General features: G+C 47.2%; 1 protein-coding gene and 1 long non-coding RNA gene across 6 annotated transcripts in view; one reads left to right on the forward strand and one right to left on the reverse strand.

The window, feature by feature from the left end:
• LOC141554467 (dipeptidase 2-like) overlaps positions 1-16824 on the forward strand; it is a 31838-nt gene extending 15014 nt beyond the window's left edge. For all 5 annotated transcript variants that reach the window (XM_074286389.1, XM_074286387.1, XM_074286388.1 and 2 more), the window contains exons 2-11: positions 8452-8583; positions 9099-9225; positions 10832-10961; positions 11382-11523; positions 12455-12524; positions 13077-13253; positions 13993-14077; positions 14226-14301; positions 15121-15256; positions 15618-16824. In XM_074286389.1, the coding sequence (XP_074142490.1) occupies positions 8468-8583; positions 9099-9225; positions 10832-10961; positions 11382-11523; positions 12455-12524; positions 13077-13253; positions 13993-14077; positions 14226-14301; positions 15121-15256; positions 15618-15818 (1260 nt within the window). In that variant the 5' untranslated portion in view covers positions 8452-8467 and the 3' untranslated portion in view covers positions 15819-16824. The remainder of the gene's footprint in view (positions 1-8451; positions 8584-9098; positions 9226-10831; positions 10962-11381; positions 11524-12454; positions 12525-13076; positions 13254-13992; positions 14078-14225; positions 14302-15120; positions 15257-15617) is intronic.
• LOC141554473 (uncharacterized) overlaps positions 12291-22619 on the reverse strand; it is a 31356-nt gene continuing 21027 nt past the window's right edge. Inside the window, exons 5-6 of the long non-coding RNA XR_012485877.1 lie at positions 14628-14720; positions 12291-13262 (exon numbers count right to left, since the gene is read on the reverse strand). This is a non-coding gene — a long non-coding RNA (uncharacterized LOC141554473). The remainder of the gene's footprint in view (positions 13263-14627; positions 14721-22619) is intronic.

Raw genomic sequence — 22619 nt, forward strand, 5'->3', positions numbered from 1 at the left:
CCTCCTACTTCTCCCTCTCTCCCTTCCTTCCTCCTTCTTCTCCCTCCTTCCCTTCCTTCCTCCTCCTTCTTCCTTCCTTCCTTCTTCTTTCCCCTTCCTTCTTCCCTTCCTTCCTTCCTGGCATACAGGAGCCACCTGATAGTGGCTGCTGGAGGTCCAACCCAAATCTGCAGAATGAATCTCCTCTTGTGAGATGATGATACAAAGAGACTGAGAGGCTATTGCTGTTCTCCAATCTCTCTCTTCTTCCCTCTGCCTCCAATTTATCTCATTCTCAGTCCACAACACCTGTGTCAGCAAAGGCTGTCCTGCAATTCCTTCAGATGTTATGATTCACAGCTGGGGAAGCGCTCGGAGAATTGACCTGTCCCTTAACTCTTCCTTCCTTCCCTCCCTCCTTCCTTCCTTCCTTTCTAACAAAACTATTCTTGTGAAGAAAATGGAAAGGCAGGGATAAGAAGACAATCTATAATTTATAAACTGAGAGCTAGTTGTATACTGTACTGAACAAATAGTCATGAAAGGTTCACAGTCAGTGGGCAATGGAACTAATACCTCCCTATTCCTGGATGTTTTGTGGACATTAATTCATTTCAGTTATCTGACTCTCGATGATCCCTTTTGGAGTTTTCTTGGCAAAGATACTGCAGTGGTTTTCCATTTTCTTCTCCAGCTTATTTTTACAGGTGAGGAACTGAGGCAAACAGGGTGAAGTGATTCGCCTGAGTTACATAGCTAAGTAAGTACCTGAGGCTGTAGAGAATGAATCTTCCTGGCTCCTGGCATAGAGTTCTGCCTGCCCCTCTGAATTTCTATGTGTCTCAGTTTCCTGATAGGAAGAAGGAATTGGACTAGCTAACTCCCAAGATCCCTCTCTAGCATCCAGAATGAGGGACATAATTAAATGGCAAACGTGCTAGACCCAGAGTCAGGAAGATGTGAGTTTAAATTCTGCTTCTCCTACTCCCTACTTTGGGAATAATTATTTAAACAAATGTGCCTCAGTGTCTCTGTCTGTGAAATAATAGCACCTAAATGCCAGTATTTTTGTGAAGATTAAATGAGATATTTGTAATGTGTGTTGCCAAACTTAATACATTATATAAATGCTAACCATCGTCATTATTTTTATTAGGCTATCTTCTGTGTTGGGCTCAGATACGCCATTTTTGGAAAGAGTTAAGTGGGATATAATAAATGTCTTTAAATATTTACAGGCCTGTCATTTGGGAAAATAGATTCAATTTGTACTTGTTAGCTTCAGGGAGCAGAGCAGCACATAGGAATTAGAATGAAGCAAATTGAGGTTTGATGGAAGGAAAAGCTTCATAATAATTAAGGTGATCCAAGAGTTGGCTATCTCTGGAAATAATTAACAATGATAATGATAATTAATCATAGTTAGCACATTAAGGTTTCTGAACCGATAATATCTTATTTGAACTTCATAATGGGTGTGCTGTTATTATCCCCATTTTACAGATGAAGAAACTGAGACAAAGCTAGATGAAGGGACTTTTCCAAAGTCACACAGGTCTTCCTGCCTTCTGGTCTAGCCACAGGGCAACCCAGCTATGAGATAAAATGGGCTCTCCCTGATCAGAGGGTTTCAGGCAGAAATGACCATTTGTCTGGAATAATGGAGCGGTCATTCTTTTTTAGGTCCACTTGACTCCCTGAGATCTTTCCCAAAGCTTAGATTCTCCCAGCCTTTGCTAACTGTTCTAGCACACCCTGCCTCCTCCCCAATTACTTCCCACCCCTAAAACCAGGTCTAAGAAGCCCTGCCCCAAGAAGTAGCTTGATGTATCCAAAGCCAGCTGCCCCCGGGATCTCTCCCATCAGTGTTGGGGACCAGGACACGGCTGGCACCCTGATGAAGCACTTGGGACAGTGATACACTCTGGTAGTGGGTGGCTTTCTAGGAGACCGTTGGGCCTCAGACCAGACTCTCAGAGGGTGAGCAGGGCCTGCAGGATGGACAGTAGGGACCCACAGGCTTAGAGAGGAAATGTCGGCATGGGGTCAGAAAGGAAAAAAGGAAGGACTGAGCCTAGAGGAGGGAAGGACTCCGTTGGGGACTACTGTGGCTGTGGTTGGGCTCGGAGCTGGAGATGAGTGGCAGGTACACTGACCTGGGGAGGGCTCAGGGGTGCAGTACAGCCAGATGTACCATAACCACACCCTAACCAACCCAGGTCGGGCATATGAGAGAGAATGGGGGGGGCTACACTTCCCCGTGTCCTGGGGGTCTCAGATTCTGTACAGGAGAATTGATGGACAGTTACTGGGCATGATGTACTGGAGCTGAACGGACCCTTTACTGAACTCCGTTCCTTCCCTCTCCTTCCTCCTCAAATCCATCAGCAAATGAATGAACAAATCAATTAAACCACCAATGTAGCCAGCTGTCGTCTCCAGAAGCTGCTGGATCACTCTCTGGGAAGAGATCTGCTGTGTCTACTCAAATCTTTCAGACAGATTCTTCTTCCTGTAGTGAACCGTTGTCTCCAGGCAGTTGCTATTAACTCTTGTCCAGAGAAGTGACTTCCCTTCCTGCAGAGAGCTGCGTCAAGCCAGATTTAGTGCAGAGTCTTCTCCTCTTTGACTCTTGTCCTTCTCCAGTCCAATCTGCTCTCCAGGCCCAATGTTGTCTCTTTTATCCTCCCAGAGAATGGGCGTGGGATAATGCAAGGGCTTCTGGGAAGAACCACTTCAGCCAATGAGCTTGCTCCTTCTATCAAGTCAACCTGAGTTCTCACCTTGTAATTGTCCAGACAACCTGAATTCTCACCTTGTCACTGTCCAGACAACCTGAGTTCTCACCTAGTAATCCTAACACACCAAGAGTGACATACTGTACAGGGTAGGGTGCTGGGCTTGGAACTATAAAGGCCTGGGGGCAAACCCTTACTGAAAAGTGAGGAGGCTTAGTGAAACCACCCCGAATTCTGAGCCCAGAATTTCCCGCCTCATGACTCTGCAGCCCGCTGGGGCTCCAGAGTCACCTTCTTCCATCCTGTAACCTCACCTTCTGCTCCTCTCTACAATCTTTCAGCTTAGTGAGCCAGAACCCCCGGCCCCTGCAATTTATCTCCTTCCTCTACCCTTATTTGAAAAGGATGGAAAATGAGGCTGGACCCAGGACTTCTGACACCCAGTGAAAAAGTCTCATGGGGCAGCTAAGGGTGCAGTGGAGAGAGCGCCAGCCCTGGGGTCAGGAGGACCCGAGTTCAAATCCAGCTTCACTTAACACGTCCTGGCTGTGTGACCCTGGGCAAGTCACTTAACCCCAATTGCCTAAGCAAAAAAGACTCCACTCCCTCTTCAAACCTGTGTCTAGTTTCAGCCGCTTGGTGGGAATGGGATCTTGTCCCTGGGATGACGGGCGATCAAAGAACTGGGAGGGGGGAGATTCTCCAATCCAATCCCAAAGGCACAGCTCAGAATCCAGGCTGAGCAGGTTCGGGCTTGTGTGGGACGGCAGGACCCTCCCTCAGACATACCATTGAGAGGCATGTCGAGGTACAGACAGAAAGTTATTTTTATTTAGAGTCTCAGGAAGCAGGGGGTCCAACACTGAGTCTAAAGAGGAAACTCAGTGCTTGGAGGCACAAAACCCACAAAAACCAAGGTTAGGGAAGTACCGGCTCCTCCTGGTCTGCGGGAATAAGGAAGTTCTCGGCCTTTCTGCAAGGTACTTTCACAAAGGCTTTACAGGAATAGGTTGTCACATTGGCATTTTGCAAGGTCTGATAGTAGCATTATTGTGAAGGGTTTAGTAATCTTATTTCTGAGAAATAGAAACAGGCTCTCAGACTTTAATTATTTTAATAAACTTTTTCTGGGAGCCTTCCTACATCTATATCTATATCTATATATTTCACTCAATTCCTCCCCTTTTATTTGGTAATGGAAGTTTCCCAAGATGGTTCAAATTCATTTTCTGTAGTGATACTTCACTTTCTATCCACCCATTCCCCCATCCACCTCTATCCCCCTCCCCATCCTCTGGTATCCAAGGGGGACTTCCAAGTCTGTCCTGGCACGTGGGCCAGCTTCCTGATACTTCGGTTACTTCTTTCACTACTCATCCATTGTCATCACTCTGCATACAACAATTGGATAGATTAAGTTTCCCACAAACACCTCCTTCTTCTGCTAACAGATAATAATCTAAAACCAGCCTGTGTCCCTGCCGGGCTTAGTCCTTATTCTCTAGAGGGCGAGGGGCTTCCCCTTGGTCCAAGGCAGCTGGGTCTCCAGGCCGGTTTGGTGAGCTGCCTCTGGATTTCCTGATTCATCCTTTCCTCTGTCCCTGAGAAGGAGGATGCCGGGGGCATGGAAATCCCCGGTATTTCTGAGGCCCTAGCCAGGGATTGCAGGATCTTGGGTCCCCTGGTCTCCTGGTCTGAATCAGTATGTCCCACTCGCCCAAACCTTGGAATAATTTGTTCAAGGAGGATATCGACCATGGCTGAAGCTGTCAAAGGGGACGGGCCTCTACCAGGATGTCAGATGGTCCACTGTGACCACCAGATAATGTACGCACGGGGGGAGGGGGGGGCAACTCGGTGACGTGCACCTGTCTGCTTAGGAAAGGCCTGACACCCGGAGGCCGTCCGCCCGGTGTGGCTCGTCAAGGGGCTGCTGTATTTGTCCTGACAGACAAGGCAGCCGTCCGCCATATTGCATCACACGGGCTCTGGACATCCCAGTGACGGCCCCGGTGTCCGTATTGGAGCACGTGTCTCATACCTGCCTTGGTCAGCACCCTCTGCCATCAGGCAAGAACCAGTGGCCCCAAGTGTCCTCCCCGGCTCCAAGAACCCGAAGCTTCTGCTTCTCATCTGGGATGGGGGATGGCAGAGGTCTATGGGGGGCAGAGCCGGTGTGACCCCCGCCATTTCCTGGGGATCAGTGGGACCCCTCCCCCGCCAGCTTTGCCCCCTCCTCTGCCATGGGTTCCTTTGGCCTCGGAGGCACTCCCGAGCAGATGCCCTTTCCCAGGGCACACCTCAGCTAGCAGGGCCGCAGGTGCCAGCTCGGCGTGGATCCAGCCGCTTTCATCCTTCACTCACTGTGTCCCAAACAGTTCACTGCCCTTTCTACAAACTGCAGCTTCTCTTGGGACATTTCCTGCCCCAGGAAATTCGGCCCTGACAGTGCTTTGTGCTTAGGATCCCCCTCTCTCCCTCCATCACCTCTTCTCACATATACCTCTGCAGTCAGGATCCCAATGGCGTCTGACTCCAGCCATCAGTCCCCTGTGATTATCCGTCTCTGGCCAGAAATTGGGCACAAGCTGCACCTTTGATGCCTGCTCTGCCTCAGGGCCTGCGGGTCCCTTCCCCACATTTCCTTCTCCCTGCCCCAAGGAGCTCTGGCTGCCGGGTGGGCCGCTCTCCTTTCTCTCGCCTAATTGCCGGAGCCTTGTGGGTGCTTTTGGGGAATGGGTCCCCAGCACCTGTGATTATGCGTCCTTCAGATCCCGCACATGTGGTCTGGTGCGGGGTTATTGCCGTCCCCCCCCGGGCTATCAGGTATTTTGGGGGGCACCTTCTCCCCCATTAACAAATACACAAGCTGCCGACACACCCAGTTTTCAGGGGAGCCAAACTCGGCCAGTTACTCTCCCTCCTGGATTCTGGTTGCCCCAGACAAAGCGACAACACTTGGTCCTTTTCTTTTTACTCTTCCCTTTATATTTCCGGATCCTCCCAGTTTTGAAGCACTTCCCCAGAGGACTAAGGGTGGTATTCCCTGCCCCCCATCCTGACTTCGCTTTCCCCAAGGACCGACCAGGCTTGGGAAGGTCTCCCTTACACCCGCCGTCACCAGAGCGTCCCCAGAGAGCCCTCCCCCGGGGTCGGAGCAGTCCCAATGACCTCACGCTAGGCCCACGGCTGACCCAGCCCATAGACCCCCGGGCCCACCTCGGGCCACGCGTGCAGATGTTCCATCGCTGGGGCCCTCAGGAGGGTTTAGATCTCCTCCAGTTCCCTCTATACTGAGCTCCCGTCGGGGCCTCTGGGAGGGAGGCCGCGCTCTCAGTCAAAAGCCGCGGATCAATCGGCCCAAGGGCACCTGCTCTTGATCTGAGACCACCCCGTCTCCCCGAAGACCACCGATCCCAGACAGGCCCCCAACTGGGTGGACAGCAGGGCCCTCCCTCAGACCGACCACTCAGAGTGGTCAGAGACCACAGACAGAAAGTCCCTTTATATAGAGTCTTGGGACGCCGGCGGTCCAGCACTGAGTCCAAAGGGGAAGCTCAGTGCTCGGAGGCCCCGGGACAGACGTTGTCACCAGGCTTTTATCCTCAAAAACCACAAAACCCACAAAAACCACGTATTTCCCTAACCCGCCTCCTCCTTGTCGAGGGAATAAGGAAGGCCGTGGCCTTTCTGCAGGGTACAGCAAAGGCCTTACAGGATAGGACTGACACAAAGGCATTTTGCAAGGTCTGATAGTAGCATTATTGTGAAGGGTTTAGAAATCTTATTTCTGAGAAATGCTCTCAGACTTTAATTATTTTAATAAACTTTTTCTGGGAGACTGCCTATATATATATATATATTTTACTCAGGCAGGAGGCTGGGCAGGCTCGGGATGGAGGCTGGGCAGGTTCACAGGAGGCTGGGCTGGCTCGGGATGGAGCCTGGGCTGGCTTGGGGATGGAGGCTGGGCTGGCTTGGGATGGAGGCTGGGCAGGCTCAGGATGGAGGCTGGGCAGGCTTGGGTTGGAGGCTGGGCAGGTTCACAGGAGGCTGGGCAGGCTTGGGGATGGAGGCTGGGCTGGCTCGGGATGGAGGCTGGGCAGGCTCGGGATGGAGGCTGGGCTGGCTCAGGATGGAGGCTGGGCTGGCTCAGGATGGAGGCTGGGCAGGCTTGGGTTGGAGGCTGGGCAGGTTCACAGGAGGCTGGGCAGGCTTGGGGATGGAGGCTGGGCTGGCTCGGGATGGAGGCTGGGCAGGCTCGGGATGGAGGCTGGGCAGGCTCGGGTTGGAGATTGGGCAGGCTCGGGATGGAGGCTGGGCAGGCTCGGGTTGGAGATTCGGCAGGCTCGGGATGGAGGCTGGGCAGGCTCGGGTTGGAGATTGGGCAGGCTCAGGGATGGAGGCTGGGCAGGCTCAGGATGGAGGCTGGGCAGGCTCGGGATGGAGGCTGGGCAGGCTCGGGTTGGAGATTCGGCAGGCTCGGGATGGAGGCTGGGCAGGCTCGGGTTGGAGATTGGGCAGGCTTGGGGATGGAGGCTGGGCAGGCTCAGGATGGAGGCTGGGCAGGCTCGGGGATGGAGGCTGGGCTGGCTCGGGGATGGAGGCTGGGCAGGCTCTGGTTGGAGATTGGGCAGGCTCGGGGATGGAGGCTGGGCAGGCTCGGGGATGGAGGCTGGGCTGGCTCGGGGATGGAGGCTGGGCTGGCTCGGGGATCGGGGCTGGGCAGGTTCACAGGAGGCTGGGCAGGCTCGGGATGGAGGCTGGGCAGGCTCTGGTTGGAGATTGGGCAGGCTCGGGGATGGAGGCTGGGCTGGCTCGGGGATGGAGGCTGGGCAGGTTCACAGGAGGCTGGGCAGGCTCGGGGATGGAGGCTGGGCAGGTTCACAGGAGGCTGGGCAGGCTCGGGGATGGAGGCTGGGCAGGTTCACAGGAGGCTGGGCTGGCTCGGGTTGGAGGCTGGGCTGGCTCGGGGATGGAGGCTGGGCTGGCTCGGGGATGGAGGCTGGGCTGGCTCGGGTTGGAGGCTGGGCTGGCTCGGGTTGGAGGCTGGGCTGGCTCGGGTTGGAGGCTGGGCTGGCTCGGGGATGGAGGCTGGGCTGGCTCAGGATGGAGGCTGGGCAGGCTCGGGGATGGAGGCTGGGCTGGCTCAGGATGGAGGCTGGGCAGGCTCGGGGATGGAGGCTGGGCTGGCTCAGGCGGGAGGCTGGGCTGGCTCGGGTTGGAGGCTGGGCTGGCTCGGGTTGGAGGCTGGGCTGGCTCGGGGATGGAGGCTGGGCTGGCTCGGGATGGAGGCTGGGCAGGCTCGGGGATGGAGGCTGGGCTGGCTCGGGGATGGAGGCTGGGCAGGCTCGGGATGGAGGCTGGGCTGGCTCGGGATGGAGGCTGGGCAGGCTTGGGGATGGAGGCTGGGCAGGTTCACAGGAGGCTGGGCAGGCTCGGGATGGAGGCTGGGCAGGTTCACAGGAGGCTGGGCAGGCTCGGGATGGAGGCTGGGCTGGCTCGGGGATGGAGGCTGGGCAGGCTCGGGATGGAGGCTGGGCAGGCTTGGGTTGGAGGCTGGGCTGGCTTACAGGAGGCTGGGCCCGTCCCTCAGAGCTCTGGTAAGTTTCACCCTGGGAGAGACAGGGGAGCCGGCCATTCAGAGGGGGAGGCGGGCAGAACCCAGGGAGGCTTTCACTTCCTGGGCCAGGCCGCCCCGTCCAGGCCTGACAGAAGCTGTGACTGTCCCCAGCGACCCAGGACCGGACATGGAGAAGGCCCCGGGGCTGCTGCTGCTGCTGCTTCTGGGCGCGGCGCCCGGCGGGGGCTCGGAGCTCAGGGAGAGGGCCCGCGCCCTCATGGAAGCCCACCCGCTCATCGACGGGTACGTCCCCGCCCCCTCTCCCCCTGACACAGAGGGTACCGAGGCCGAGCTGGCCCCCGCCAGGAAGGCCCGGGCCCACGGGCCCAGCTGTGAGACCCTGCCCGGCCTCAGCTTCCCCATCCATACAATGGAGCCCTGCAGGGCCCAGGCAGCCGAGGGCCACATGAGGTGACATCTGCCCTGCGCTTTGCACAGCGTGGAGCAATAAGTAGACGCTGGCTGTTTGTTATCATCTTACCCCCATTTTATGGCTGAGAAAACCAAAGGTGGCAACGTGCAGTCCCTTCTTCCACCCTGGGAAGGACAGTGGGGGGTTGGCGCCCCCTTTTCTGATAACCCCACCGCTCTTCGAGAGCGTCTGCCGGCCACGGCTTTTGGGGACTCCAGGCCTACCCACAAGTCCTCCGTGACCTTGACCTCCTTCCCCCACTCCTGCTTCCCTGCCCCAGCCACCTCTGACCTTGGCGGGTGACCTTTGCACTCTGCCCCCTGACCCGAGGCTCTCTCTCCTCCAGCCATAATGACCTTCCCGGGATCCTGAAGTGGTTCTATCACAACCAGCTCCACAATCTGAACCTGAGAACCTTCAGCCAGGGCCAGACCAACATCCAGAAGCTCCAGGCGGGAATGGTGGGAGCCCAGGTATGCCCCCGAGCACGGCCCCTCAGCCAGCAAACAGCAGGAGCCTCATAAATGCTTGTCCTGGGATTCCCGGAAGGAGCCTGCAGACACCGGGCCCAGCCCCTGGTAACTTGCCCCAGGCGGGGTTTGGAACAGCGTCTCCTAGTGGGTGGGAGGCGCCATGCTCCGGCTCCTGCCAGAATGGAGGACCGCTGAGAAGGAGCCGGGTGTCCCCCGACTTAACGGCCGTTTGCGGTTTGTTCTGTTAAGATTCAGTTTTATTTTCATTTCTGAACCTCTTCCCTCCTGCCTCCTGGACCGCCTTGCTGCCCCTTAAAAACAAACAGTCCACAAAATCCCCAATCAAAGGGCTGCTCAGAGGCCCTAAAGCTAAGTAGTTTCACAATTGTTCTCCTTATTCTGTTCAATTGATTCTGCAATCAAATCCCCCGTTCTCTGAAACTATCCCCTTCTTCACTTTTACATTTAACTTTATTTCACTTCTCCATTTTGCATTTAATTTTTATTTCATTTTCCCTCAATTTCAATTTTTTCTCATGTAAATAAAAATTTTTAACATTTTAAAAAATTTAAGTTCAAATTTCTCTTTCTCTCCCCTCTTCCTTCTTTGAAAGGGCAAACAACTTGATATAGATTGTACACATGCAGTAAAATGCACAACAACATGCCAAACATTTCCACATCAGCCACGTTGCAACAGAAAAAACAGACCAAAAAAAGAAAAAAGTGAGGGCCCGACGGAACAGCGGCTGGATTCCGAGTCCTGAGTCCAGACCCAGTCTCACAGAATTCCTAGCGGCTGACCCTGGCCAGGCCCCTTCTTTGTCTCCAGTTTGTAAAATCCGAGGCAGGTCCTTCCAGCTCCGGAATCCAAGCTTTTCCTCTTCTAGGAGGAAGTACTCATTGTCTCGTCACAGTCCTCGTTGTCAGCATTTCATGCAAAACACCTATTCATATTTTTTGACAATTTGTCAATTGGTGAATGGCTCTTTTTTCTTATAAACTTGCTAAAAAGATTCCCGCTCTCCCCCTCCATTTCCCACTTCTCCAATTTCAGGTATATTAGATTTATTTGTGCAAAAACTTTCAAATTTTATGCAATCAAAATTGGGGTTAGGTTGTGAAGAACTTAAAGCCAAGCAGGGGGATTTATCTCAGAAGCCATAGGGAGTCCCTGGATTTTGCTGCGCAGAGGGGTGAAGTGGCCAGATCTGAGTTTTGACAGCTTTGTGGAGGATGGATGGAAATCCGAGGCAAGGAGGCCAGTTGTGACAGGGAAGGGCTACGAGCAAAGTGCTGACGGTGTGAACTGTGACAGGGATGAGTTCTTATCTCCCAGAGAGAGGAAAATCATGGAGGACCCAGCACTCAAGGATGCTCAAACCTTAGGGGATTGCACTCCTGGTCTTCTGCTGCTGATTGTTTTTTATTGTTGCAATATAATAATTATGTAATAATAATATTATTATTACAATATTTATTCTCCTGTGCCTCCTTATTCCCCAGACTCAGATTCTAGGTTAAAGGCCAGAAACGGGAGGAAGGAGACGAGGCTCAGGGAGGGTTCATCCCAGACCCCGAGTCTCATGTCTTGTATCTCCCTCAGTTCTGGTCGGCCTACGTCCCCTGCCAAACTCAGGACAAAGATGCTTTGCTCCTGACTCTGGAGCAGATTGATGTCATCAAGCGTATGTGCAATGCTTACGAGGAACTGGAATTCGTGACCTCGGTGAAAGGTTATTCCCCTTGGGGAAAGGGATGGGGCCCACCTCCCAGCCCCCAGAGGCCCTTCTCAGCCTCTGCTCAAAGCTCTGAGCCGTCCCCTTTCCCCTCTTACCCTAATGCCCACCTGATGCAGGAGCCAGTGTGCAGACAGATTCCCCAGATAAGCACCTCAGCCAGTGTGTAACCATGCGCTCACCTCGAGAAGTCTTAGGCACTCTGCAGGCTCTGGGGGCAAACCCAGCACCTCTGAAGAATCAGCTCCAGGGGGCTGGTGGGGATGGAGGGTGGGCTTCTCACAGCCACTGGCTGCCACAGCCTGAGAGCCTGAGAAAGGGCTAGGATGATAGGAAGCTTCCTCCCCTCCCCTCCCTTCCTTCTCATCTCCTTTCCAAGATAGCAACAGGACTCCCTGTTCCTTCTCCCACCCCCAGAGCTTAATGAGACTCGAAAGTTGGCTTGCCTGATTGGGGTGGAAGGTGGCCACTCCATGGACGGAAGCGTAGCCGTCTTGAGAACATTCTATGACCTTGGAGTGCGCTACATGACTTTGACACATTTCTGTAACACACCCTGGTAAGGATGAAACATTTTCTTTTTTTTTTTTTTTTTTTTTTGGGGGGGGGGAGAGGGATTCCTACTAAATTCCATTTTCCAATTAACAGGCTTTCATTTTCTCTCCTTCCCACCCAATTTTAAAGAAAAAACAAATTCCTTGGAACACACATACAGAATTAAACAAACCAAATTCCCACATTGGCCATGTCCAAAAATGTGTCTGCTTACGTGTTTTGTGTCCCGTCCCTCTCTGTCGGGAGCGGGTAAGTCAGATCGTCATCAGTCCTCCACAATCGCGAGTGGTCACTGCATTAACCACAGTTCTTGATTCTTTGACCATTTTATATCTTTATAATGCAGCCGTTATTCTACAAACTGTTCTCCTGGTTCTAGAGCCTGGGAATTCTGAAGAACGTGAGGGTATAAAATGGGCGTCTTTGTAGGGCTAACTTAGGGCTTCTGAGATGGAGGGCGTGCTGGATCCAGTCCAATCTTGGAACGGGTGGGAAGACCAGGGTAGACAGAGAGCTCTGAGGCTCCATACTTTCCCATATTGGCCCCAGGTTCTAAGAAACTTTTCAAAAATTTAGTAGACTCATGTTTGACATATATAGAATTACCTGCCATCTAGGGGAAGAGATGGAAGAAGGGAGGGAAAAATTGGAACACAACCTTTTGCAAGGGTTAATGCTAAAAAATTATCCATGCATATGTTTTGAAAATAAAAAAGCTTTAATAAAAGAAAGAAAAAAGGAAACCACAAATTAATATTAAAAATAAAAACTTAGTAGACTTTCTTTTTTTAATTTTTTTTTTTCCTTAGTAGACTTTCTCTTTTAGAGGAAGTTTTTACTTCTCATGTGGGTGAATGGGTTGAATGTTCAAAGTTGGGAGATCCTGACTCGTGCCTATTACAGCTAATTTACTTTATTTTTCTGCTGTCTTACAGGGCAGAGAGCTCCTCGAAGGGTCTACATCACTTTTACCCATATATTAAGGGACTAAATACCTTTGGGGAGGTAAGAGGTCTTAGAATGTAGTGGGAGGTCGGGTGCCCCGAGTCTCAGAATAAGAAAAGATCATCCAACCGTTTCCAGAGCCCACCTCCCATCTACAATCTCCACTAGTGGTTGTATAGATCCTTCCTGAAGACCTCTAGGGACAGGGAACTCACAGCTTCCAGAGGCACCTGGAACAACTTTTAGGTAGATAGGCTCTTTGGGAAGATGTTTCTTAGCTCGAGCTGAAGTCTTCCTCTCTGTACCTTTTGCTTCTATTTGCTCTCTGGTACCAAGCAGGATAAAGCTAGCTCTTCTTCCCCTGAATAGTCCTTGAAGAGAGATCATATCCTTCCTCTCCCCCCAGGCCTTTTCTTCATGGGAAATGCTCCAATTCCTTCAGCAGATCTGTGCATTGACTCATCTCCACATCCCCTTTGCCACCCTAGTTCTTGTTGTCCAGGGACTCCATGATCCTCTCCTGAAGGCATTTCCTTGCTCCTTGGCCTAAAATTAATTTCATTTTGCTCTCTCCAACCCTACTGGCTTCCTTCATTGATCCTGCTGCCCCAGAAAGTGATAAAGGAAATGAACCGTTTGGGCATGATGGTGGACCTCTCCCATACATCGGTCGCTACGGCCAGAAAGGCAATGATTCTGTCTGAGGCTCCAGTGATCTTCTCCCACTCGTCCGCCTTCTCAGTGTGCAACAATGCCAGAAATGTGCCAGACACCCTCCTGAAGCAGTTGGTGAGAACCCTGCCAAGTATCAGGCCGGGAACACTTTGAGCCCCTTCCTTCCATCCCTAAAACTCCTCAAAGCCCCCAAGCCTCGTTACCCTTACTAGGGTTCTTGCAGAAGTCCCAGAGCACCTACTGAGCACCCACCCCTTGCAGGTTCACCTTCCACTCCAAGCAGGCAGGGCAGCTTTTGGCTCTCCTTGAGCTCTAGGGATGGGAGAGGAAGGGACAGTCCATCACAATCCATCACCAAGCCAGGTATCCCCAGGGTGAACAAAGGACCATGCAGATCCCCAGGACTGAAGAGCATATGACCTAAAGTTAGTGTGTTTCTTAGAGGGTACCAGAATCCCTCCTCTTCTTTTTACATACGAGGAAATTGTAGCAGAGAGGGGTTAAGGAAGGGAACAATTTTGAGGGTACCGCAGAGCACCCCACCCTGCTGCCCACAGACCCTTCCCCTCCTCCAGTTTCTAGCCTACTTGAAGTGTTCAGTTTCCATCCTTTAGAAGGAGAATGGAAACAGAGGATGGGTGGGATGTGGGGAATGGGAAGCTTGGCTCTCTGTAGGAGTTATAAGAGGATGGGAGACAGGAATAATGGGAAGGGATCAGAGAGAAGGAGAGAGATGGGGAGAGGTGGAGAGACACAGACAGATAAAGGGAGAATAATGGGAAAGCATGAATGGTCTTGAGCTGCTCCAGGCAACCTCACTGGCTGCTCTGTGCTCTTGTGTCTGCTTCTGCAGAAGAGGAATGGCGGCATTGTGATGGTGACCTTCTCCGTAGGTGTGATTCAGTGTCAGCTGTTGGCCAACATCTCCACAGTAGCAGGTGAGGGACAAATCCCTGCCCTCCTCCTCCTTCCCCCCCCCCCACCTAGAGGTGGGTGAGTGGGTGGCAAGGAGTGTATCCAGGACAGAGGAAGCGAATGAACTTCCATCTTCCCCCTTTACTGAGAACCTGGTACTCTGTTCCTTAGATCACTTTGACCATATAAGGAATCTTATTGGAGCCGAGTACATGGGCATTGGAGGAGATTATGATGGTGTTGGCAAGTAAGTATTTGATTTTTCTTTCCTTGGAGTTAACTATGTGGTGGGGCCCAAACATTGATTGAATGTCTGCTGTGTCCCAGATACTGCTAAGTGCCAGGGATTCAAAAAGAAGAAGCCTAGATCTTGAGCTTAAAGACCATTTTATAGATGGCAAAACAGATCTGTAAAAGTTTAAGTGACTTTTTGAAGTTCACACAGGTAGAGGTGGAAGAGCTAGGATTTGAGGCCACATTTGAATTTATGATGAGTCTCCCTGACTCCAGGCCCAGTACTCTATCTACCGCACCACCAGCTATATCACCTACTCAGTCTCAATGAATGGTTACCTGTTATAATGATGATACATATAGGCAATGTAGACTTGAGCAGCTATTCTGTAGGATGGTCTGTCCCCTGATTCTCACACAACAGGTTTGAGCCTGGAGAAAATGGGAAAGTTGAATGTAAAACTTTCTAAATCCTGCTACGAGTCCCCATGCTACAGGTCTCCAAAAATTCTTCCTCATCTGGGTAATGTAGCTGGATCAGTGTCCCTAGAGAAAAGAGAATTTTTGGAGTGAAGGAAGAGGAAAGAGAAAGCTGTGTCTACGTGGGCTTCATCTACCTTCCTCAGTGGTTTTCTTTGGAAAGGGTCATAATTGGCCCTTTTCAGAAAGGCTTCTATTACAGGAAAGGTCAATCAATAGCAAGCATTTGCTGAATTGTTGGAATTCAGAGGGGGGTGGGACTGTGGACTAGCAATCAATACCTCTCTAAGAAAGTCTTTTTTGGCTTGGGTGGAAGTTGGATGGGACATTGGTGGAAATTGTTCACTCACAGATTTCCAGAAGGCCTGGAAGATGTCTCCAAATACCCTGCTTTGATTGAGGAGCTGATGAGACGGGGCTGGAGTGATAAGGAACTGCAGGGTCTTCTTCGAGACAACCTCCTGAGAGTCTTTCAGAAAGTGGAACAGGTGATGTTTAAACACTAAAGCTGCCATCTTGGTTTCTCAATGGAGCTTCCCCATTAGGTCTCTACAAAGGGCTCCCCTAAGGCTGGATTGCCCCCTCATGCCTTTAGATGGAGGAGCAAGGAAAGGACCAGAACCTAAGTAAAAGCAGTTAGACAGAAACTTTCTTAGTCTATTATATCCTATGTCTCAGTGTAGCATTTTTGCCATTTAGCCTTGGCCATTTTGAGAGAAAGGTTAACCTTGTCATAGATTACTTCTCTGGCCTGGATGTACCCGCTCCTGTTGACCCTGTGTCAGTATCATTCCCTACACCCTATTTGTAATGGTTGGGGTGCCACTTACTAATAATCCCTCTCCTTAGGTGCGGCAACAGAGCAAGAGCCAGAGACCCAGTGAAGTACTGCTTTCTGAAGTACCAACAGATAATAAGTGTCGTTCAACTTTCCAGCAACTGATAAAACTGAAGCCACTTTGGAATGGACAGCCTTTCCTGGGCCCAGCTCTGCATCTCACCTCCTTTGCCCTTGTTCTTATATCCTTAATTGGGCAGCTCTTCCTCTGAGATGGAAGGTTGGGGAGATCAGAACAGAGCTGAAGCCTTCGGTTTTGGCCCTTGGAAGATGGACCTTGGTCTGATTTAGGGGGACAACCGTATCCTCCTTTCCCCTTCTGGTACCCCTCTACTTCCTGGCTAGGTTATTGTTCCCATTTAGAAATGGAGGCCTGTCAGATATTGCCTCCTCACCTGCAGCCTTCTTTTCTAGTGGTCAATAAAATTTCCAATTTTCCTGAGAACCAGACTCATCTGCTGGGAGCCTCAGGGTGAAGGTAGGGAGGATAGTAGTGATGGTACCGAACCCAAGCAGTTTGCAAATTATTGTCCCAAGTCCTCCAGACTCAGATCCAATCCCCTATCTTGGTATTACATAATTTCCAGGAGCACTTATGATTAGTAACTCCCTTTTCTTGAAAAGCCAGGGATGCAGCTTTGTTTCCCCCTCCTAGCAGAAACTCTGATGAAGGGAAATCAAAACCTGTCTATCTTCTCTGCTTCCTACCCCTTAACTAGGACAGAATGTCTCTAGACCAATAATTCAAGCAGGAGAGCCAACAAATAATGGGACCATGAAGGATTGTGGAGACTCAAGTTCTCATCATGTTCACCCCTCAAACTGACCTTCTCTGAACTGACTCAGATGCCTCTGGAGTTCTGGAGTTTGCATCACATATTCCAGTTCAATGGCATCTTATTCCATTAACATTTACTTTCTATTTGGAAGTAAAGGTCTGATTTTTTTTTAGCCCTAAATTTAGCATCATAGCATCTTATCAGCAATTCATATCTTATAACTTGCTTTTCCTTCTCTCCCTCCTTTTTCCCTTCTGAGTTTTTCATTATTTCTAGACCCCCGTTCTGAATTCCAATGAGAAAATTTATACATTTTCCCCTGAAAAAATTATACATAATCCCCTAAGATTAGGTAGGACATTGATTTCTATCCAACAATCTTTACTCACTAGCCTAAGCCAAATGAGTAAGAATAAATTTATTGAAAATAATTTGAAAATCTGTGTCTTCTCTATTATTTTCTAGTTTATACTCAGTGTGGTAATGGTGAATCTACAAGCAGACCCTGGGTCTCTTTGGCTAGATATGGAGGGAAGGAGGATGGCTTATTTGCTGGATAATCTCTCAAAGAAACAGAATTAGGGCTTGATCCAAGGTCCTGAGGAAAGGCTAGGGAACTAGATTTCTTTATGTCCTACCAAGATCAGCCTGGCATCTGGGAGGGAGAAGAACATTCTATTATGAGTTTCATTATAGGTTCTGAAGGAATTCCTGTCCTAGACTAGCTGTGGTGGAAAAGGGAAGCCCAGGATCCAGGAATCATGGAAGGAAAAGGGAAAGTTTCAATCTGGGTCAGAGCCCTCCCTCAGTGCCAGACTGGATATTTACTGCCTCCAGACCAAGTTTCTCTATTTCTGTACCCAAATTAGATGGCACTGAGCTCACTCATATTCAGTTAACTGGATGATCAGTTATCCAAAGACTTCCTTTGGATGTCATTGAAAGAAGGAATTCTGGTAATCATTGAAGTTAATCATTAACAGCTGTCTATTCGGATCTAGAAAGAAAGTAAAAAAAAAAAAAAAAAAAACTGAGAAGGAAAACAAAAATGCAAGCAAACTATAACAGAAAGAGTGGAAATGCTATGTTGTGGGCCACACTCATTTCCTATAGTTCTCTCTCTGGGTGTAGCTACTTCTCTTCATTACTGAACAATTGGAGCTTTTCCAGCACTTTTTCTTGCCTCCCTGGCACCAAATGGAATTCCTCACATGGGTTTTAAGATAACTATGAAGGAAGCGGGGAAAGGGGTTTAATAGATTCATGAACATAGACACAGTTCCAGGATGGCTCCGTGGAAAAGGGAAGGGGAGGGACAATGGGAGAAACTAAGGCAATGAAAAAGACACAAAAATATTACTAAAAACTGTATTAAAAAAAAAAAAAGCTTTAAGTTGTAGAGAAGCAGATGTATTCATACATTGTTGGTAGAACTGATAATTGGTAGAATCTTTTGGGAAGGTATTTCAATTCTCTTCCCCCATGCCCATTCACTGTAAAAAAGGTTCAAAAGTAAAATGTAACCAACATGTGAGTAATCAATGGGGATGAGATAAAAGGGAAGGATTGTGTCACTGAGAGATTCCCAGCCAGGATTCTATGCAGACAATTACAGAACAGCATAGGAGCTATGACTGGAGACTGAAGCAATAGGTGCAGGCTGAGCCACAAGGAGAGAGAGTGAGGGACACTCAGTGAGTGAGAGGGAAAGGGAATAAGGGACATTCAGGGTCTCGTATCCAAGTAGGAGGGAAAGGATATATAACATCAGGCAGCTTAAGTTGAGTCAGCTTACTCCACAGTGAAAAGTAAGGTTCACCCCTAAGGGAATGGCATCTCTAGTATAAAGTTGTCAGTTCTACTTGATTATGTGAAATTCAAAGGGTTTTGTACACACAAAATCAATGCAGCCAAAATTAGAAGGGAAGCAGGAAACAGGAGGAAAAAAACTTTAAGTAAATTTCTCTGAAAAAGGTCTTCTTTCTCAAATATATAGGGAATAAAGCTAAATTTATGGAAAAAAAACCACTCAATTGGCAAATGATCACGGGTTATACACAGGAGTTTTCAAATGAAATTAAAGCTAAAAATAGTCACATAAAAATATTCTAAATCACCACTGATCAGAGAAATGCAAATTAAATCAATTCTGAGGTACCACCTCACACTTACTGAGAATGTTAACATGACAGAAAAGGAAAATGGTAAATCCTGGAGAGGATATGGAAAAATAGGCATATTAATGTGCTATTTGTGAAGCTATGTATTGGTACAACCAAATGGAACTATGCCCAAAAGGTATAAAACTGTATATATCCTGTGACCCAGCAATAATACTACTAGGTCTGTATCCTAAGGAAATCAAAGAAAAGGGGGAAAGGACCTAAATATACAAAAAACATTTATAGAAGCTCTTTTTAAAATTTTTTATTTTATTTTTAATTTATGAAATAAAACAAGTATTTTTAGCTTTTTATTTTCAAAAAAATATATAAGCATAATTTTCAATATTCACTCTTGTAAAACCTTTTGTTCCAAATTTTTTCTCCCTCTTTTCCCCTTTAGATTTAGACAGCAAGTAATGCAATATATGTTAAACATGTGTAATTCTTCTATACACATTTCCACAATTATCATGCTGCACAAGGCAAACCAGATCAAAAAAAGAAAAAAAAAATAAGAAAGAAAACAAAAAAACAAGCAAAAACAAAAAAGGTGAAAATTATATGTTGTGAACCCTACAGTCCTTTTCTGGATACACATGGCTCTTTCCATTACAAGCCTACTGGAATTGTCTTGGATCATTGTATTGCTGAGAAGCGCCTCATCTATCAGAGCTGATCATCACATAATCTTATTGTTTGTTATTGTGTACAATGATCTCCTGATTCTGCTTGCTTTACTCAACATCAGTTCATATAAGTTTCTCCAGGCCTCTCTGAAATCATCCTGCTGAGCATTTCTTATAGAACAATAATATTCCAAAACATTGATATCATAAACTTATTCTCTAATTGATGGGTATCCACTCAGTTTCCACTTCCTTGCCACTACAAAAGAGGGCTGCTACAAACAATTTTGCACATGTGGGTCCTTTTTCCTTTTTCATGATCTCTTTGGAATACGCTGGACCAAAGCCTTTTGGGAATAGTTCCATTTTGCTCTCCAGAATGATTGGACCAGTTCAGAACTCCACCAACAATGTATTAGTGTCCCAGTTTTCCCATATCCCCTTCAACATAAAAAAAGTATTTTTGATAACATAATACAATGAAAAGATGGAACCAATTATCAGATGCACATGAAACTCTAAATCCACTATGCACAACTTGCTATTCCTTTCAAATATATAACAAAATTATGTAAATTTCTTTTTTTTCCTTTTTTTCTTCTCTCTCTACCCCCATACCTCCACCCTAGCGATAGCTACCATGACACACAGGAAGGTATGTGTTTGTGTGTTTGGATGTGTGTGTAAAATTATTCTATAAACACTTTTATCAGTTCATTTTCTGGATTCAGATAGCATCTTTTTTTCATATGTTCTTTAGAGTTAATTTGGGTACTTTTGATAGACAGAATAACTTATTCTCCCAAAGTCATTTTTAAAACAATATTGCTTGTTGCTATATGGAATGTTCTGTTGGTTCTCATTTCACTCTTTATTATTTCATGTAAGTCTTTCCATGTTTTTTTAAATCATTGAGCTCATCATTTTTATACCTCAGTAGTATTTTATCATAATCATATAATACAACTTGTTTTAGCCATTTCCTAATTGATGGGTACCCCTGCAATTTCCTGTTCTTTGCCACCAAAAAGAGAGCTCCTATAAATATTTTAGAACATACAGGTTATTTTCCTGTTTCTTTAAATCATCTTTAGAAATAGACCAAGTAGTGGTATTGCTGGGTCAAAGGATCTAGGCAGTTTGGGTCATAATTCGAGGTTGCTCTCCAAAATGATTGGATCAGTTCACAATTCCAGCAACAATGAATTAGTATCCCAATTTTTCTCATCCTCTCCAACATTTATCACTTCTCCTGTTTATCATTTTAGCCATTTGGGTAGGAGTAAAATGACATCTTAAGATTGTTTTAATCAGCATTTCTCATTATAGCAGTTCTTTTTGTGGTGGCAAAGAACTGGAAGTTGAAGGATGTCCATCCATTGGGGAATGGCTGAATATTGATACATGAATGCATCATAGAACCTATTCATAGAATGAATACTATTATCATGGAATACTATTGTGCTATAAGAAACGACAAACAGAATGCTTTAAGAAAAACCTGGGAATACTAATATGAACTTTAGCAAAATGAAGTGAGCAGAATCAGGAGAACATCATACATTGTTGCAGCAATAACAGTATGATGATCAGTTATGAAAGACTTAGTCATTCTGATCAAGATAACGATCAAAGATAATTCCAGGATCTGTGATGAAAACTGCTTTCTACGTCCAGAGAGAGAACTGATGAATTGAGTGAAGATTGAAGCAGATTTTTTTTCACTTAAATTTTTTTTTGCAACATGGCTAATATGGAAATATGTTGTTTGTCTTCTCAATAGGTGGAGGATAAACAAGGATAGAGAGAATTTGGAACTCATTTTTAAATGAATGTTAAAGGTTAATAGAGATTTTTTGTTTTGTTTTGTTTTGTTTTCAATGGAGCAGATTAAAAATTGTTCTGATCAACAGCAGGAAGGAGTTTCTAGGTGGTTGCTATACTTCTAGCCTGGGTAAGATAGAGATACTATTTAAAAAAAATAAAAAGAAAAAATAATGTTAAGAGTTATAAAAATAATGATTCCCTTTGACCCAGAGATGGAGAGGAACTTGTGTTGGATATGTGGTCAGGAGGCCTATATTCTATTACTAGCTATTTAACCCTGTACAACTCTGAGTCAAATGTCTCTGCAAAATGAAGATAATAAGATTTCCACGGCCTTTGTCACAAAGTAGGTGGCTTTGTAATGGGAAAGCAGGGCCAGACTGAGGTAGATGGAATATAATGAAATGTGTTTGCCCAGGAAGATACAGTGGAAAAAATCATTTCAGAGAATCCTGGGTGGTTCAAACTGAAGCAATGTGAAAGGCACTTGAGAGGACAATTTATATAGGACAGAATCATGGTAGAGGTTGACAACTGTGAAAGACTTAGGAGTTCTGATCAATGCAATAGCCAGCTATATCTCCTGAGGATCAATGATGGAGCATGCTATCTGCCTCCCAACAGAGAGGGGAAGACTCATGCATTTTTTGGAAGTGGCCACTGTGTCGATTTGTTTTGCTAATTAGGAAGGTTTTATTTTTCCTTTTTTTTCTATTGGTTAATGTGAGGTAGCGAGAGACAAAGACAGACAGACAGAGACATAGAAGAAAAAAAAGCAAGAATAGAAAAGGAGGAGGAAGAAGAGGAAGAGAAGAAGAGGAGAAGGATGAGGAGGAGGAAGAGAAAGAGGAAGAGAAGGAGAAAGAGGAGGGAGAGAGGGAGGGAAGAGGAAAAGGGAGAAAGAAAGAGATGGAAGGAGAGAGGGAGAGATTATGTCATTTTTAAAAATATATAGACAAAAGGAAGTACAAGCAAGCTAGACAGTTTTGCAATGAAAGGTAGGATTCATATATTTGTTTGTTTTTTAGATGACAAAAAATTTTGTTAGCATCAGCTGATGGATAGTTGCCAAGTGACCAGCAATTCCTATGTATTTTTATTTTAAAAACAAGCTGTGAGAAATTGAGCTCCACCATTTCCTATTGAATTCTTTTTTGTGTGTGTTTTGCTGCATGTATAGAAATGATCATATTTTTGTAGGTTTAAAATAAAAATAAAAATAAAAATTTTTAAAGAGTTACCTGTTCAAAGCAAGCAGATTTGGAATTGGGAAAAACTAGAGCTCACCTAAACGCTTAATAATCTGAAAATGACTGAGCAAACCAAGGCCATTACATAAGGCAAATAAGAATGATGTCCAAGGGCCTGTCAAGGAGAAACTCCCTCCTCAAAATAATCTAATACAACTTAAAATCTTGCAGAGGAGCTGGAAGCTCAGACACCTTCAATGACTTGTTCACAGTCATAGCTAATAAGTACGGGGGAGGAGAATTGTCATCCAAATCATCATTTTTACTCTTTTTGTTGTTGTTTGCTTGCATTTTATTTTCTTTCTCATTTTTTCCTTTTCAATTTGATTTTTCTTGTGCATCAAGATTAATGTAAAAATATGTACG

The sequence above is a fragment of the Sminthopsis crassicaudata genome, chromosome 2 (genome assembly GCF_048593235.1).
Source record: "Sminthopsis crassicaudata isolate SCR6 chromosome 2, ASM4859323v1, whole genome shotgun sequence".
Lineage (NCBI taxonomy): Eukaryota > Metazoa > Chordata > Mammalia > Dasyuromorphia > Dasyuridae > Sminthopsis > Sminthopsis crassicaudata.